The sequence below is a fragment of the Chrysemys picta genome, chromosome 1 (assembly GCF_011386835.1).
Source record: "Chrysemys picta bellii isolate R12L10 chromosome 1, ASM1138683v2, whole genome shotgun sequence".
NCBI classification, from domain to species: Eukaryota; Metazoa; Chordata; order Testudines; family Emydidae; genus Chrysemys; species Chrysemys picta.
This window is the reverse complement of record NC_088791.1, coordinates 197,182,888-197,199,764: the sequence shown is the minus strand read 5'-3', so window position 1 is coordinate 197,199,764 and position 16,877 is coordinate 197,182,888. Positions and strand designations below refer to the sequence as shown.

The window sequence follows — 16,877 nt, the reverse complement described above, 5'->3', positions numbered from 1 at the left end:
CTACTCCCTGAAGCACATAAATGTTGACATGATGCCAGACAAGGCAAACACACTTCCTTAATCCTGTGCAGTACTTTGTGCCTGTTCCTGTTTCTTATTAAACACACACCACACCGTACCTTGCTGTAAGAAACACCATCACACCAAACATTCTGTGTAGGTGAACAAAAAAGCTAAATCTAACTTCCTTTTACATGGTTTATTTATGCGTATTCACCATAATAGACTCATAACAAATTGAAGCCATATACCCAGAAATTAGTTATAGAAAATTCCAGTGGTGACACGTATTTGCAAACAGGGCTTAAAACTTTCTCCAAGTCTTAAAATAAATATGTGAATAAAAAAACCCTCCTGCTTGGAAGTCAGAACACAGCCATCAATCATTTAGATTTCAACATTTCCTAATGCAATACCTGTCTATCATTCTTGTATAACCCCCATTACTATAGTATCTGAGCACCTCACAATCTTTAATTTAGCCTCATGTCACCACCTATTATCCCTGTTTCACACATGGGGAACTGAGGCACATAAAGATTAAGTGACTTACTCAAGGTCACACACAGAGCAGGGAATTCAGCAGGATTTCCAAAGTCACAGGCTAACATCCTAACTACTGAACCGAACTTGGTCCCTTTCGGGCAAGGTCAGCTGAACTGATGCCATAGTACTCCTCCCACACATTGGATAGGGATCACTTATTTTACAAAGAATGGGTGACATCATCATAACAGCAATGTCTGGAGAAATGTTTTGAGATGGTGACCTGCTCATTTCCACAAAGGACTCTGGAAAATCAAAGTTGCCAGTGGGCTATCCAGCACTGAACAGGCTGCTCCGTGTTAAGGGCTTCAGTATGGCAAGGGGGCAAGCACTGTTCCTGGGCCAGCTAAGCACTTAAATCATGGGCGTTGTCCCATTTAAGTCAATGGACTACTTGTGTGCTTGAAGTTAAGCACATGCCAAGTGGTTGGCAGGCCCAGGACAGAGTGCTCAGCACTTTGAAGGTCTCAGCCTTTGGTCTGTCCTACTGAAAAATAATCTAGAAAGAAAAAAATACTTCTTTTCTCTCTCAACCTTCTCTAGGAAGACAGACCCTGCAGTCTGAAAAATACTGTGTGCTGGCATACAGCATGGACAGGGCAAGACTATAAGGTTTTGAATGCTTGCTTTGATTTCAAGAATAAGTTTCTTACATTATACTTGCTTGCCTTATTTTTATATGCCAAACCAATATATTTTGGGAGGCATGGCTTTACACCACATAAATGGACCCTGCAGGTCACTGAAATAAAGATTTTAGCTGTATTTAAGAATCCCCCTCCCACCACCACTTTTTAACAGAATGTTAATCTAAGCAAATGTCATATTTCAATGAAACAGTGCCTTTCACAAGCAAAGCATGTTGAAAGTGCTACTACAGCACTGTGTTGCAGTAGAAAGTACAGCTACTGAAATATATTGGATGCTAAACATGATCCTGCTAACATTACTCATGTGAGTCAGAGTTTGACACTCCAACTCCCCCTCCATGAACAGTCCTGATTTCAGTAGGACTGGTTCGAGAGCAAGATGCCTCTAAACATAATGGTGGCAGAATCAGACCCATAAGTAGCTTTATAGATATGAATAGTCTCATTGAAGTCCACGAGACTCTAATGACAGAAGGCATTATGCCTGACAGGAAGCTCTTGCAGAATCAGCCCTTTATGTTTCATGAACATTTACTTTTGAATCAGTGAACTAATGGTCAGGCCCAAGTACACTGAATTTGAGAAGCAGGGATTACATTAATGGTTCTTCAGTGCATCAGAACAAGTATTACGCCACTGCAAAAGTGCTCAACCTTTTCCATATTCGGACCCCTTTGTCCATACTGGGACCCAACCCTACCCAGAGCCATTGCCCATTTTGCAACAAGTGCAGGGTGATCACAACCTCCAAACACACCAGTTCAGGACCCCCACAGGTTGAGAACTCATGAACTCATGTGCTAGACAACACCCGAAAACATTCACATGCAGGTTTTCCTTCAAGGAACAAGGCAGGTTTTACAAGATCAGCTTACCAAAGATGTGCTCACAATTGCTTCAACCACAGCATTGAAGACTTTCTGGGGCAGGCGGAGGAGAGTGGTGCCACTGTCTACTATCGCTTTGTCTGCATTATACTAAGAGAACGAGAGGGAAGGAACAGAGTTTATACACCGTATGCAGGTTAAATGGTGTAGTCAGTTGCTTCATAACAATGACTAGACTGTTCTTTTTCAGTAGCAGTCATCATAAAATCTTTACTTCATGTAACCCGACAGCACTCTACAGCTGGCAACCTGCGTTAAAATGAGGACTAAGAATGAAAGACATTGAATTAAGGTTTCCCCCATAGTTGAAATGGCTCACCATAACTTGAACATACTACAGCAGGCTGATGTATTATGACCTACAGTACTATGCACCTGACAAAGTAATTGGGGAACTTCAGTCCTCCCTCCTGCTTGTCCTGAGTCACCACCAACAGTACAAATGTCAAGCACTTCACCTACTTTTTACCCTCCCCCTTTTTTTTTGCCTACTACAGAAACAAAGGAAAAAAGTCAGAAGTGCAAAAGGAACTACTGAATCAGAATGGTGAATTCAAGTCTTGTCACATTATAATCCATGCTTTCAAAATGGACATGTTTCTCTTCACTATACAAAATACAATAAATTAAGAAGCTTCTCAAGCATGAGTACAGTATATGAATACATAAACATTAACAAGGCATGCCTTTTACAAAATACATGTTAGTGATTACTGTTAATGATAAAATCATGTGGAAATGGTAGGTTTTTCTATGAATGCTTTTTATCAATTGAACCAATATATGCAATATTATTTGAGATTTGGATGTTTATGGCACAATTTAAAAACAAAACAAACAAGGAAACAGGGTCCTTAATTAGTTTACACTCTTAAATTACAGAAGTAGTAGCACAATTTGAAATCCTTACATTTAATGAATATCAATTACATGGAATATTTTTAATGCAGCTCTGAAACACGCTATTTAAGCTCAAATCTTGTTAAAACCAAAAGATATTTTGGTTTTCTTTTGGTAGTGCTTGGCCCTGCAGATTGCTGAGCACTGCTAAAAAAAATGCAGAGAGTCTAAGCATTACCTTGAACCATTCAGTTTTCACTCAGCATGTGTGCAGAAATGCTTCTATGGAGCAAAGGGAAAGCGAATTGGGGGAGAATGTTGTTGCCAAGACATGTTGTTATTTTTGTTTTGTTTTAAACATACAACAACAAAAGTTAGCAAACAAACACTGCAGTTCCCCTTCTAGTTTTACCCTCACGGAATTCCCTCAGACCCTTTATAGCCCAAAGTCAGCCCTGCCCTCTTAACTGGCTCAACTGGGAGCAGCTGTTCCGGCACAGAGTCATTGGACCTATTTCAGGCACCCACCCTGCTAGGGCCGACTCTAGTGTTTTTGCTGCTCCAAGCAGCAAAAAAAAAAAAAAAAAAAAAAAAAAAGCTGTGATCGGCAGCAATTCGGCAGCAGGTCCTTCGCTCTGAGAGGGAGTGACGGCCCCGCCGCCGAATTGTCGGACGTGCCGCCCCCCTCTTTATTGGCCGCCCCAGGCACCTGCTTGCTATGCTGGTGCCTGGAGCCAGCCCTGCACCCTGTGACAGTGCTGTTTGAAACATTTTCCTTTTAATGTGTTTGGCATATATACACACACATTGTATTGTTTAAGATGTACAAAGTTTGTTCTTTTTCACAGGTTATCACTGACTTTTAAATCTTATAAAGAGGGCTGCAACATACTTCCATTTAGAAGGGCGGTACATTTCAGAGTTTAACTTTGATTGCTTCACTTTTATTCTAAACCAAATGGATGGAATCTTTGCTTAAAAAATAGTTTGGTTTTTGTTTGTTTGTTTTTTTAATCTATAGACAAATACCTCTCTGCAGTCCAAGTTAAGGTTCTGGCCTCCAACTTCCAGTTTGAGAATTTCAACCTGGTAATACCATTCCTCCTTTATAGGGGTGTACCAGATATCACCCTTGTACAAACTTGGTTCAATTCCACCCATGACCTGAAGAGAGAAAATCATAAGTTTCAGAGTAATGCAAACTCCCCCCCACCCCCATGTACTTGCATAAAAACTAAGACAACTGTGATTACACAGGGCAAAGAAATTTTACTGAGCTCCATCTTCAAAAATTCGGTTGTTGAACACAATTGGATAAGAGGGTACATTTCAAGTATTTCAACCGTCAAGATGCCAGAGGGCACTTGCTATAGTTAACAAGTTAAACTCCTCTTGAAATATCCTAAGTACCCGCAACGCCTGCCAACTTCAAATTGATTTCCTTATGGGTATTCTCTTCTTGAGTTAAAATTAAACAGTGTTTTTAATGGTACTGCCAAGGCTGAATCTAGGCAACACACAAGAATGGGAAAGAGCATTAAGCCTTCACATTAAAAATTCACTTAAGAGTACAAAAGAGTTAATATAGCCTAATAATGCAATTTTTAGATGCACTTAAGAGAAATGCAATATGGCAGTTGAGCCAATGCTACCGTTAGTAGTTCCTGGTAGCATTTCTATTTCTGTTAATTGTACCTTTGATACAGTAAAGTTAGTTAGCTTTAATTTAAGGCCGTTTCTTTGTCTTACTGACCTCAAGGATAGCATTCTCTGAAATGCTTCCAGTTCCACATGCAGACAGGCAGAACTACAAGATCTCAATGTGTGGATGAGATGATAGTGTAGGGAGGCAGGTTTTAGATTTATTAGGCCCCTTTGAGGAAAGGAGGAGCCTATACAGGAAAGATGAGCTCCACCTAAACCAAAATAGGACCAGACTGCTGGCATGTAAAATTAAAAAGGTTGTAGAGGATTTTTTTAAAACTAAGGGCTGGGGGAAAGCCAACAGGTGCAGAGGAGCACACAGTTTGGGCAGAGACATCCCGTAGGGATTAATTTATTAAAGGGGGAACTCTATAGTCTAACACAAAGAATAGGAAATAAATTGGTAACGTGCGGGTAGTAGCTAGTGAGGAACAGTCACACATAAAAGAATCCCATTAAAATATAAACACATGGAGGTAAACGGACTATTGACAAAATGTACAAGTGCGTATATACAAATGCTAGAAGACTAAATACTAAGGCTAGGTCTACACTACCCGCCTGAATCGGCGGGTAGAAATCGACCTCTCGGGGAATCGATTTATCGCGGCCCGTTGGGACGCAACAATTGATCCCCGAATCGACGCTCTTACTCCACCAGCGGAGGTGGGAGTAAGCGCCATCGATGGGAAGCCGCAGAGGTCGATTTTGCCACCGTCCCTACAGCGGGGTAAGTCGACTGCGATACGTCGAATTCAGCTATGCTATTCGCGTAGCTGAATTTGCGTATCTTAAATCGACACCCCCCGCCCCGTAGTGAAGACCTGCCCTAAGATGGGTGAACTAGAGTGCCTGGCATTAAATGAGGATATTGATATAATAGGCATTGCAGAAATTTGGTGGAATGAAGATAATCCATGAAACACAGTAATCGTGGGGTACAAAATATGCTGGAATGACAGTAGTTCATGCTGGTGGGTGAGTAGAACTCATTGCCAAGGGATGTTGTAAAAGCTAATAGGATAACTGGGTTCAAAAAAGAATTAGATAAATTCATGGAGGATAGGTCCATTGATGGTATTAGCCAAGATAACCAGGGACACAACCCCATGCTCTACGTGTCCTAGATCTTCAACTACCAGATGCTGGGATTAAATGACAGAGGACAGATCACACAACATTATCCTGTTCTCTTCATTCCGTCTAAAGTCTCTGGTACAGGCCACTGTCAGAAGACAGGATATTGGGCTAGATGACTTGTACATAAGAATGGCCATACAATAGGATCAGAATTTGGTCTTTGTCATACACATTTCTCAAGTGTATTAACTTGCACATTTGTCAAAAATAACTGTAGCAAAACTTTGTAAGGAGTAGGGACCAGATTCTGCCAGCCTTATTCACATCAAGTACTACTTTATTCCGAGTGTTCCTGTTAATTGGAATTATGTTACTTTCAGAGTAAGGTACAACTCAGTGTGAGCAAAGGTGGTGAATCTGGCCTCAAGTGAAGATGTTAAGGGACAGTGCTTCTTTCTTACAAGTTTCTAATTAAAAAGACAAAATTCAATATACAATGTAGTGGTTGGCTCAAAAAAAAAAGGTAATTAGTTAAGCATATTTAAGTAAAAATGGATGAAGGATGGAAAGAATAAGGAGGCACTTTAAACTTTTTAAATTAAAAATAGATTTCTTATGTTTATTAATTTTGGAAACTGAGAGAATGATTAGTTTGGATGATTTTTCCCTTTCAGACTGACAGATACCCACAAGACTACCTCCGTTGGTACCACTTCCAGAAACAGGCATTCCAGCACCACACATTTGCAGGGAGAAAACGTTGGGAATCTTTGCTTGACTCACAAGGGAATCAAAGAATGTCTCCACCGAACTTGAAGGCTAGAGTATGTGGGGAAAGACGGGGAAGAAGAGGCAGATAAATACAGGATTATTCACACAGATGGATGATAAACTACTTTAAGAATCATTTAAAAAAGTTTTTGTAGAAACAAGCAAATCAATCACATAAAATCCCTCTTCACTGGATGAAGATGAATTTCTGACAACTGGAAAGGAGAACGGAACAGACAAACTTTTGTTATTTCCCTTTCTCTAGATATTTCTCACACATTTTTATTCTTGGTCATTGTTACATGCATCCAGAAGACATCAGTGTACTCATTGATTGCAGTATTGGCTCCTGACAAATATCGCTGCTAAAAGCGCCCAAGGGCACTCAATTTCTGCAGAAGTATTTGCCATATATTGCATTGTGGGTCAGCAGAAGAATCAGGAATCAGTTTTCCCTGCCACTTTTCCATGGTCAAATGGCAGCATTTTAGAGCTGAATCATCCAGCATTTCAGATTTTAACTCTAATCTTCAGTGTCTTTAAGTCTCACCTTCCTTCCTTTGGAAGGGATGGAATATCAAAATGCACTTAATTAACTATTAGTTTAATAATTGGTGTTACACACTACATATCTAGAGTGACTCTGTGCCCCCACGCTAGCCTTTACATTTTCTATAAAAGCAGTTAGGCTGGGCAGGTTTTATATTAAAATATATCAGCTCTGCATTTCATAACACTTGGCTATTTGTTTGGCCCACAGAATACTAGGGCCTGATCCTGTGAGGTGAGCACCCGTAGAACTTCACAAGACCAAGGCCTTAATAAAAAGAGAGCAAAATCCTTGAGTATGTTATTTGCCTAATCAGCAATTTGAAAAATAGCTTCCTTCCCTCCTGCTACGCCAGTGAATGACAGTAAAGAAGGTTGAACTCAATGTAATTGCCATCCAATTAGGAGTAAAGCATTCTAGTTCGGGTGGCAACTGATAACACAATGTATGTTATAAGTGGGTAAGTTTGAGTTTCTGGATTTCTCAGCGCAGCACAATGAATGTAGTGTTAAAGTAGTTTGGGTGGTCTGATTTTCATTTCCAGATCTCTAGAGTTATTGTAAATTTAACCTTCTCTCTCCAAATTTTCTGTTTGGAGAGAGAATGCACGTTTTTGTAAAAAAGTTTCCCCCTCCCCCCTTACATTACAGATATACATATTCCGACTCTTAATGTATGTTTGGTTTTTGTTTGTTTGAAATAAAATAAGCAACATGGGGCTTTGTCTAGTACATGCATCAGCTTCCAAGCAAGCATAAAGAGATTCATCAAGAACACTCCATGTCCCAAACTTATATGTATTAGGAGATGTGTGGCCTCCTACCAGACTTTACTTGCCCTGTATTCAACAGCCAACCCTTCCACCACTAGAAGATTGTTTAGCCCAAATGAGCAAAAACTGGATCATCAGCCCCCAGACAAACCTAAATCTTCATTGTGGGCAACAGCTCCATTTAGGCTTGCTGGGATCTGCCAAACCTGATAGGCTCCCAGTGGACGTGGGGTAACTGGTTTTGATAACTTTGCTAAGGGCTTGTGGGGAGAAGTGGGAGGAGAAAAAACAAGGAGTCTAAAGCCTTCAGGGGAGTGCTCCATGACATTTGAAAGCACCTCCCTTCATTATCTTGTTTTTATTTTTGGCTTTGTTTTAATCCTGAAAGGTGGGTCAGGAGAGGAGCCTTACCTTGGCTAAGGCATCATAGGCAAGTCCAAGGATCCCATGCCATTTAACCCCCGGTAAAAAGAAATTCTCCGATTCCAGAATGGTAGCAATGTTGATAGTGTAAGTGCCATTGATTCCCTTTGGAATGGTAATGATATCAGTGCCAAGCACTCCAGTCCAACTTCCTTGAGTATATCGAACAGTGACATCAGTGCCTTGTGACTTATATGTACTTGACCTATACAACGGGGCAGGAGACAAAAGAGATGCTATAAAATAAAGTATCAGAGGGGTAGCCGTGTTCGTCTGAATCTGTAAAAAGCAACAGGGGGTCCTGTGGCACCTTTAAGACTAACAGAAGTATTGGGAGCATAAGCTTTCGTGGGTAAGAACCTCACTTCTTGCATCTGAAGAAGTGAGGTTCTTACCCACGAAAGCTTATGCTCCCAATACTTCTGTTAGTCTTAAAGGTGCCACAGGACCCTCTGTTGCTTTTTATAAAATAAATGAACTGCTCCTTTATAATGCTAATCATGCAAATGCTGTTTAACAAAATTATTCCTACTCAAGAAAAAAAAAAAAGCAACTTCTTGCAAACAAATCACATATACTCAAGGACGATTGTAAGGGAATGGAAAGAGAAAGTTGACCCCCTATTTTGGTATTTAACCCCTTCAGTGATTAAACTCTTCAGAATTTGAGATGGCTTTTTAATCTGGGGTTGTACTAGACACGTACAATAGGACCCTGATTCTGGTTGCGCTACTACCACTATAGAAAGAAATAATAGTGCATTAAATTTACAGTGAGAAGGTCGGTGAGGTAATATCTTTTATTGGACTAACTTCTGTTGGTGAGAGAGACAAGCTTTCAAGCTTACACAAAGCTCTTCTTCAGGTCTGAGTTAGTTTCCCAGACCTGAAGAAGAGCTCTGTGTGAGCTTGAAAGCTTGTCTCTCTCACCAACAGAGGTTGGTCCAATAAAAGATATCACCTCACCCACCTTGTCTCTCTAATATCCTGGGACCAACACAGCTACAACACCACTGCAAATATTCAATTTACAGGAAACTGAAAAGCTCTGTGTTCAAAACTGAAATGCCAAGTTAATTGAATAGTTTTAGACAGACACCTAATTAACATTATTAAAAATTCCATTTTGGGTAAATAGGAATGTAATTCCTAGTCATATACCAACAAAACAAAAGTTATATGCATTTCAGACCATCTTAATTGTAATTCAAGGAAGGAGACTTAGATTTAATAGTGAGTCATTGACTTACAGGAGGAGGGAGAAAAGTTCTTTATAGACTTGGGGCAGCAAAAGTTTAGGAACAGCAAGTCAAAGAGAAGGGCAGAAGGAATCATGAGTTCTGAAAGGAAGGAAGGAAGGAAGGGGCAAATCCATACAGGGTTTTGGAAACTAGAAATTATATTGGGTTTGGAGATTGACAAGGAAACAGATAAGTTGAGGTTGGTATGGACCTACTTCCTGAAGAAAGTCTGGGTACAGCATTCTGAATTCTAACATTCAGGACTTGATCCTACATCACTAAAGTCAGTGGGAGTTTTGCCCTTGACTTCAATGAGAGCAGGATCAGGGCCTAAGCAAGCACATGTGTTCAGGGCTGGAGAGGGGAGGGTTGGTATCAGAAAATGGAATTGCCATAGCCTAGTGCTTTGTTATGCCAACAGCCATTCTTTAAAAGCTAAAAGTGTAAGTCATATTTAGGAGCCTTGACTGGGCACTAAAACAGAGTGATTAGGATTTTATTTTGAAGGCCCTGTTTCTAACAAGAACACAGCCATCATCTCATGAACTTCACAAGGATTATTTTTTTGAACATTACAGGAGAGCAATGAAACTAATTTCTTGCAATTCGGTTTTGGTCCATTTTCCTGGCACTCAGTGTTTTAGTGCCAAATGACAGGGCTCAATTTAGTTCAATACACCTTTACTATCACAGAGTAAGAACTGCCTTTGCTGGGAGCTTTTAAGTTAGTGAGTTTTATAGTGATGACTATATATGTGTAAATACATAAAACAGTATTATAATGTACATGTGCAATCTATGTATAATTTAAATATATAGCAGGGAATATACATTAAAGACAAGCTGTGCTTGTTGAACCATCTGCATTTGGTTCTCGCATTTACATTTATATTCAGTTATATATGAAGATGTGCTGGATGAAATTTTTTTGCGTAGTTTTGGATTTTGATACAAAACTTGCCTGGAGGTTGATACAAATTCCCTAACCTCTAATGTTCATGGCAATCTTGAGGAAGAGTGCAGCGAGCCTATGCAACACAACACAGCATCCTCTCCCAAAATTGTGCATTGTATTTTTGCAAATCACAGTGAAGTTGAACAGTTTACCTTACATGGTTTTTTATTTTTATTACATATAAATAAAAATTGTCCAACCTCCAAGGACAGGAAAATTTTGACTTTATAACCTGATACCTTTTCCCCCCCAAAATTGGGAGGGGGAAACCCCACCAAAATGGTTATCACATTAACATACCTCAGCACTTTTTTTCCTTGAGAACCAACATAGCTGTGAATATTTTTGTTATAAGGATTCCAGATTTTTTCCCTCTCCCAAGAGGCAAGTGGAAACTGGTCAACTCACTTGCTTCCTTTCCTGTGAACTTACTCTGTAACAGGGCCTTCCGTAAGCTCAGCAGAGCCAGGGGAAAAAAACACATGAAACTTATTAGGTCAGTAGCAATGCGTGTGGTGTACAAGAGACTGCATGAGCATCCAAGATTATATGGAAAAACTGGGAGCCTTCTATGCAATCATCACATTCCCTAGAAAGGAGAGCTCCTTTCATGCTCAATGGAAAACTCCTTAAGAACTCCCAGCCTGGTCTGCAGGCCATTCCCACAGCCCTCGTTGAAGAGAAAGATGCAAAAGCTTTCTTTGGAGCTCAACCTCCGGTCCGAAAAGGGGGAAAGGCAAGCAATCTCAAGAAGTAGAGTGTCAACTTCCTTGCATGCCCAAACTGCTGGCCCATGAACAAAAGACCACATTATAGTCTCAAATGCTGCCATCCATCCACCCCTGCACAGGGGGCACATGGCTATTTTATTGGACTATCAGGCAGCCAAACTGCAGTTTTCAACTTAAAAAATTTCACTTAAATTTGAAGCCCTTACGCCTAGTGATGGGAAAAGGAAAAAACCTTAACTCCATCCTCAATTAGTTCTTCATAGATTCCCTAAAATTCAGGGCTGTCTGAAGATTAAAAGGTCATTGTGGTCCGTTAGAGTCCATAATCGTCAAGAAGAAAAAAAGAAAGGTGAACTAATGCGCCACTTCTAGGGGCACATCTTCAATGCCACTTTCCTAGCGCTACCTTTAGTGCAGTACATACAGAAACTGTACTTTTGTCTTATCTTAATGGCACTTCTTTTCTAATGCACTTATGGATTTCTTTAGAAAGTCTGTCTACAGGGTCTGATCTCCTCTTCTCCATCAGGGGGAAAAAAATTACTTCTTTCATGCATCTGAATTTGAGAAATTCTTCTTTGATTGCAGTTTTATTAAGCACATTCCCTTACAAATTTTGGAAATATCTGTTTCCAACAGCATACCTTCATGAACTTCCTGCCAGGTGTGTACCTCAATCGCTAAACATGTCCCAGAACCAGCTGAGCATCCGACTTCTTTAAATTTCAGAAGCAGTCATACCACCTTTAACTTGTCACTGCTACAGTTGTGTTAATGTGACTATGTATACCTCTGCATTTGTACAGCACCTAGCACAATGGGGCACTTGATCCCAAGTGAAGTCTCAAAGCAGTACCATAATATTAAAACAACTCTATAAAATCAAAATAGGGTCTGAATAATTGGCAATTTTTATGAAGGAAATTGAAGGGGCTGGGGAAAGGGAGAGAAGATGGGGGCAGGTAAATTTGGGGGGCGCCTGTGTGGGACAACATAGTATGGGAGAGCCTGGAGGGAGTGTGAGAATTGGTGAGGGAGGGGCTGGAAGGATAAAGAAGGGGGCAAAAGAGTGGGAAAAATTACAGCTTCCCAAACACCAGAGGATAGGAGGGATTAAGAAGAGTCCTACTCTGAGCAAGCAACGAGAGCTCGTGTGAATGCATTTAAGGTTGAATTTGAAGCTTGAAATGATCACACACAGATTAGGCTTTTTCCATATAAAAAGCTCAAAAATACCTGAAGCCAATTTAAAGGACAGGTTACAAACCATAGTTAATAGTTCTGCAACTTCACATTTGAGTTCTTTCAGAACTCTTGGGTGAATGCCGTCTGGTCCCGGTGACTTGTTAATGTTAGGTTTATCAATTAATTCCAAAACCTCCTCTAGTGACACTTCAATCTGACAATTCGTCAGATTTGTCACCTACAAAAGCCAGCTCAGGTTTGGGAATCTCCCTAACATCCTCAGCCGTGAAGACTAAATGGATTCTTTGCTTCAGTTTCTCACAATGACTTTATCGTCTTTAAGCGCTCCTTTTGTATCTCGATCATCCAGAGGCCCCACTGGTTGTTTAGCAGGCTTCCTGCTTCTGATGTACTTAAAAAACATTTTGTTATTACCTTTGGAGTTTTTGGCTAGCCATTCTTCAAACTCCTCTTTGGCTTTTCTTATTACATTTTTACACTTAATTTGGCAGTGTTTATGCTCCTTTCTATTTACCTCACTAGGATTTGACTTCCACTTTTTAAAAGTTGCCTTTTTATCTCTCACTGCTTTTTTTACATGGTTGTTAAGCCATGGTGGCTCTTTTTTAGTTCTTTTACTGTGTTTCTTAATTTGGGGTATACATTTAAGTTGGGCCTCTATTATGGTGTCTTTAAAAAGTGTCCATGCAGTTTGCAGGGATTTCACTTTAGTCACTGTACCTTTTAATTTCTGTTTAACTAACCCCCTCATTTTTGCATAGTTCCCCTTTTTGAAATTAAATGCCACAGTGTTGGGCTGTTGAGATGTTCTTCCCACCATAGGGATGTTAAATGTTATTATATTATGGTCACTATTTCCAAGCAGTCCTGTTATAATTACCTCTTGGACCAGCTCCTGTGCTCCACTCACGACTAAATCGAGAGTTGCCTCCCCCCCTTGTGAGTTCCTGTACCAGCTGCTTCAAGAAGCAGTCATTTAAAGTATCAAGAAATTCTGTCTCTGCATTTTGTCCTGAGGTGATATGTTCCCAGTCAATATGGGGATAATTGAAATCCCCCACTATTATTGAGTTCTTAATTTTGATAGACTCTCTAATTTCCCTTAGCATTTCATCATCAAGATCACTGTCCTGGTCAAGTGGTCGATAATAGATCCCTAATGTTATATTCTTATTAGAGCATGAAATTTCTATCCATAGAGATTCTATGGAATATGTGGATTCACTTAAGATTTTTACTTCATTCGATTCTACATTTTCTTTCACATATAGTGCCACTCCCCCCTGCACGACCTGTTCTGTCCTTCCGATATATTTTGTACCCCGGAATGATTGTGTCCCATTGATTGTCCTCAGTCCACCAGGTTTCTGTGATGCCTATTATATCAATATCCTCCTTTATCACGAGGCACTCTAGTTCACCCATCTTATTATTTAGACTTCTAGCATTTGTGTACAAGTACTTTAAAAACCTGTCACTGTTTATTTGTCTGCCCTTTTCTGATGTGTCCGATTCTTTATGTGAATGTTTCTCGTCTGATCTGGCCCTTACATTATCCTCTTCCCTCTTCTGCTCCTGACTAGAACCTAGAGAATCTCTCAATAGACTCTCCTCTAAGAGAAGTCTCTGTCCGATCCACATGCTCCTCTGCAACAGTCGGCTTTCCCCCATCTCCTAGTTTAAAAACTGCTCTACAACCTTTTTAATGTTAAGAATCAATAGATTAAACTATTTTAATGAAAAAGTTGTTTCGGTCTCTTCCCCCCGCCAATCACAAAAACATCAAAATGCCAAGCAGACCTTCAGTCATTTCCCTTGTTGCCAATTCTTTCTCTAAAGCTAAAACAAAAACAAAAAAGCCACCAAACCAAAACAGTAAAACTCCTCATAAGTCTCCTCCAGGGTTTAAATTACCAAATATTTAACCAAGAAGAGAAAGTTGGGTATTCTATTTGGACTCAGTTCTTCAGTGCATGTATCATTAAAACCATACATAACATACATGTCATGCAGGAGGTCCAACTAGATGATCCCAGTAGTCCTTCTGGCTGTAGACTCTTAGTTTAGGGATATTCCTGGCTCTCAATTTTTAGATATGTTTGATTGGGAAGTTAGATTTACCTCCCAAGTCCAAGGGATGATAAAAATATATGAATGCCTCAGTAGACGTTTCAGATCAGTTCTAAGGCAGTAGACTTAGCTAACAGAACTGATTAGTTAAAAGGTTTTAGAGACGAAAACTAGATGGATTTTTACAACCAAAAAATTTGAAAATGTAACTTCAAAAAAATAAAGGATTAGGCTAATTGAAGACTCAACAGGATATAATCTGAAATATCATATTAAAAACCCCACACAACAGTTCCAGTAAATCCTTTGTGGAAAAGTAGCAAGCTACAATCACCAACACGTATTTTTGAGCAGCATGAGAAATAGAATGTTCAAAAACATTTTTCTTGACAATCCACTTGCAAAAGTCTCAAGTGGTTTCCATCCATCACCAGAGAACATTCTCACTATCCCACTTCAGGATTACTGAAACAGATCCTTGTGAATGGTAATTTACACACTAAACTAACAATAGTTGAACTATTAACTTTTCAAATTAAAGATTGTCAGAGCACCTCATAATCCAATTATTGAAGTGATCCAGGTAGTATTCAAGATAATATCAATCTACTTGGATATTATATGGCTGGACTGCCCAGTTATAATGTTTTGCTTGGTTTATAGAAAAATCCAACCTGTTGAGCAGGCAATACAACATACTTCATGAATAAAACATCATGCAGGACATTCTCAGCAAAAACAAACTTTCTATTTCTAGAACACTGAGTTCAAGCTTTCCTCTAAAACCCCATAGTTCCAAGTGGTTTTCCTGGAGACTCAAGGGTAGCAAGGTAATTTTCTTATCTACACAAAAAACTGAATTAAGTTGAAATTAAGCATGTATATTTTGTCATTTGAATTAAAAGAAGCCACAAAAAACTCGACACCCAGGAAATTCAGAATTAAGGTTTCATTTCTAACATTGCACTGACAGTCTAATAAAAAAAGGACACACGTCCATAACTTTTTCAACAGTTTTACAACAAAGCACTAATTCTTCCTTTTCTCCCACCCCCTTTTTTGCATTTTTATAACTGTAGTGGAAGCGTGTACTGCTGTTGTTTAATGGAATTGAAATTACAGGAGATATAATTGAAGGTGAGGAGGGATTTGAAATTATTTTTATTTCCTTTTAGAGGAATAAAAATAGGCACCCATCTTTAGCCTCTGTAAACTGCAATGGGATGGAATCCTGGTCCCACTGACATCAATTGTAAAACTCTCCTTGCCTTCAGTGGGGCCAGGATTCCACCCACAGCATGTCTATGCTTTAAAAAGAACAGGAGTACTTGTGGCACCTTAGAGACTAATAAATTTATTAGAGCATAAGCTTTTGTGGGCTACCGCCCACTTCTTCGGATGCATATAGAGTGGAACATATATTGAGGAGATATATATACATACATACAGAGAGCATGAACAGGTGGGAGTTGTCTTACCAACTCTGAGAGGCCAATTAAGTAAGAGGAAAAAAAACTTTTGAAGTGATAATCAAGATAGCCCAGTACATACAGTTTGATAAGAAGTGTGAGAATACTTACAAGGGGAGATAGATTCAATGTTTGTAATGGCTCAGCCATTCCCAGTCCTTATTCAATCCTGAGTTGATTGTATCTAGTTTGCATATCAATTCCAGCTCAGCAGTCTCTCGTTGGAATCTGTTTTTGAAGTTTTTCTGTTGTAAGATAGCCATCCGCAGGTCTGTCATTGAATGGCCAGACAGGTTAAAGTGTTCTCCCACTGGTTTTTGAGTATTAAGATTCCTGATGTCAGATGTGTGTCCATTAATTCTTTTGCGTAGAGACTGTCCGGTTTGGCCAATGTACATTTTTATGGCTGACTTAGAACAACGCTTCCTTAGCTCTCGTCCCCTAACGCCCCTACTCTACTTGCGCTACATTGATGACATCTTCATCATCTGGACCCATGGAAAAGAAGCCCTTGAGGAATTCCACCATGATTTCAATAATTTCCATCCCACCATCAACCTCAGCCTAGATCAATCCACACAAGCGGTCCATTTCCTGGACACTACTGTGCTAATAAGCGATGGTCACATAAATACCACCCTATACCGGAAACCTACTGACCGCTACACTTACCTACATGCCTTCAGCTTCCATCCAGGACACACCACACGATCCATTGTCTACAGCCAAACTCTAAGATATAACCGCATTTGCTCCAATCCCTCAGATAGAGACAAGCACCTAAAAGATCTCTATCAAGCATTCTTAAAACTACAATACCCACCTGCTGAAGTGAAAAAACAGATTGACAGAGCCAGACAAGTACCCAGAAGTCACCTCCTACAAGACAGGCCCAACAAAGAAAATAAGAGAACACCACTAGCTGTCACCTTCAGCCCCCAACTAAAACCTCTCCAGCGCATCATCAGAGATCTACAACCTAT

The 16,877-nt window shown here is 39.8% G+C and overlaps 1 protein-coding gene across 1 annotated transcript in view; it reads right to left on the bottom strand.

Annotated features, from left to right (window-relative positions):
• BACE2 (beta-secretase 2) overlaps nucleotides 1-16,877 on the bottom strand; it is a 64,512-nt gene that overhangs the window by 10,478 nt on the left and 37,157 nt on the right. The window contains exons 3-6 of the mRNA XM_005304453.5: nucleotides 8,212-8,428; nucleotides 6,398-6,526; nucleotides 3,953-4,087; nucleotides 2,072-2,173 (exon numbers count right to left, since the gene is read on the bottom strand). Coding sequence (XP_005304510.2) covers nucleotides 2,072-2,173; nucleotides 3,953-4,087; nucleotides 6,398-6,526; nucleotides 8,212-8,428 — 583 coding nt within the window. The remainder of the gene's footprint in view (nucleotides 1-2,071; nucleotides 2,174-3,952; nucleotides 4,088-6,397; nucleotides 6,527-8,211; nucleotides 8,429-16,877) is intronic.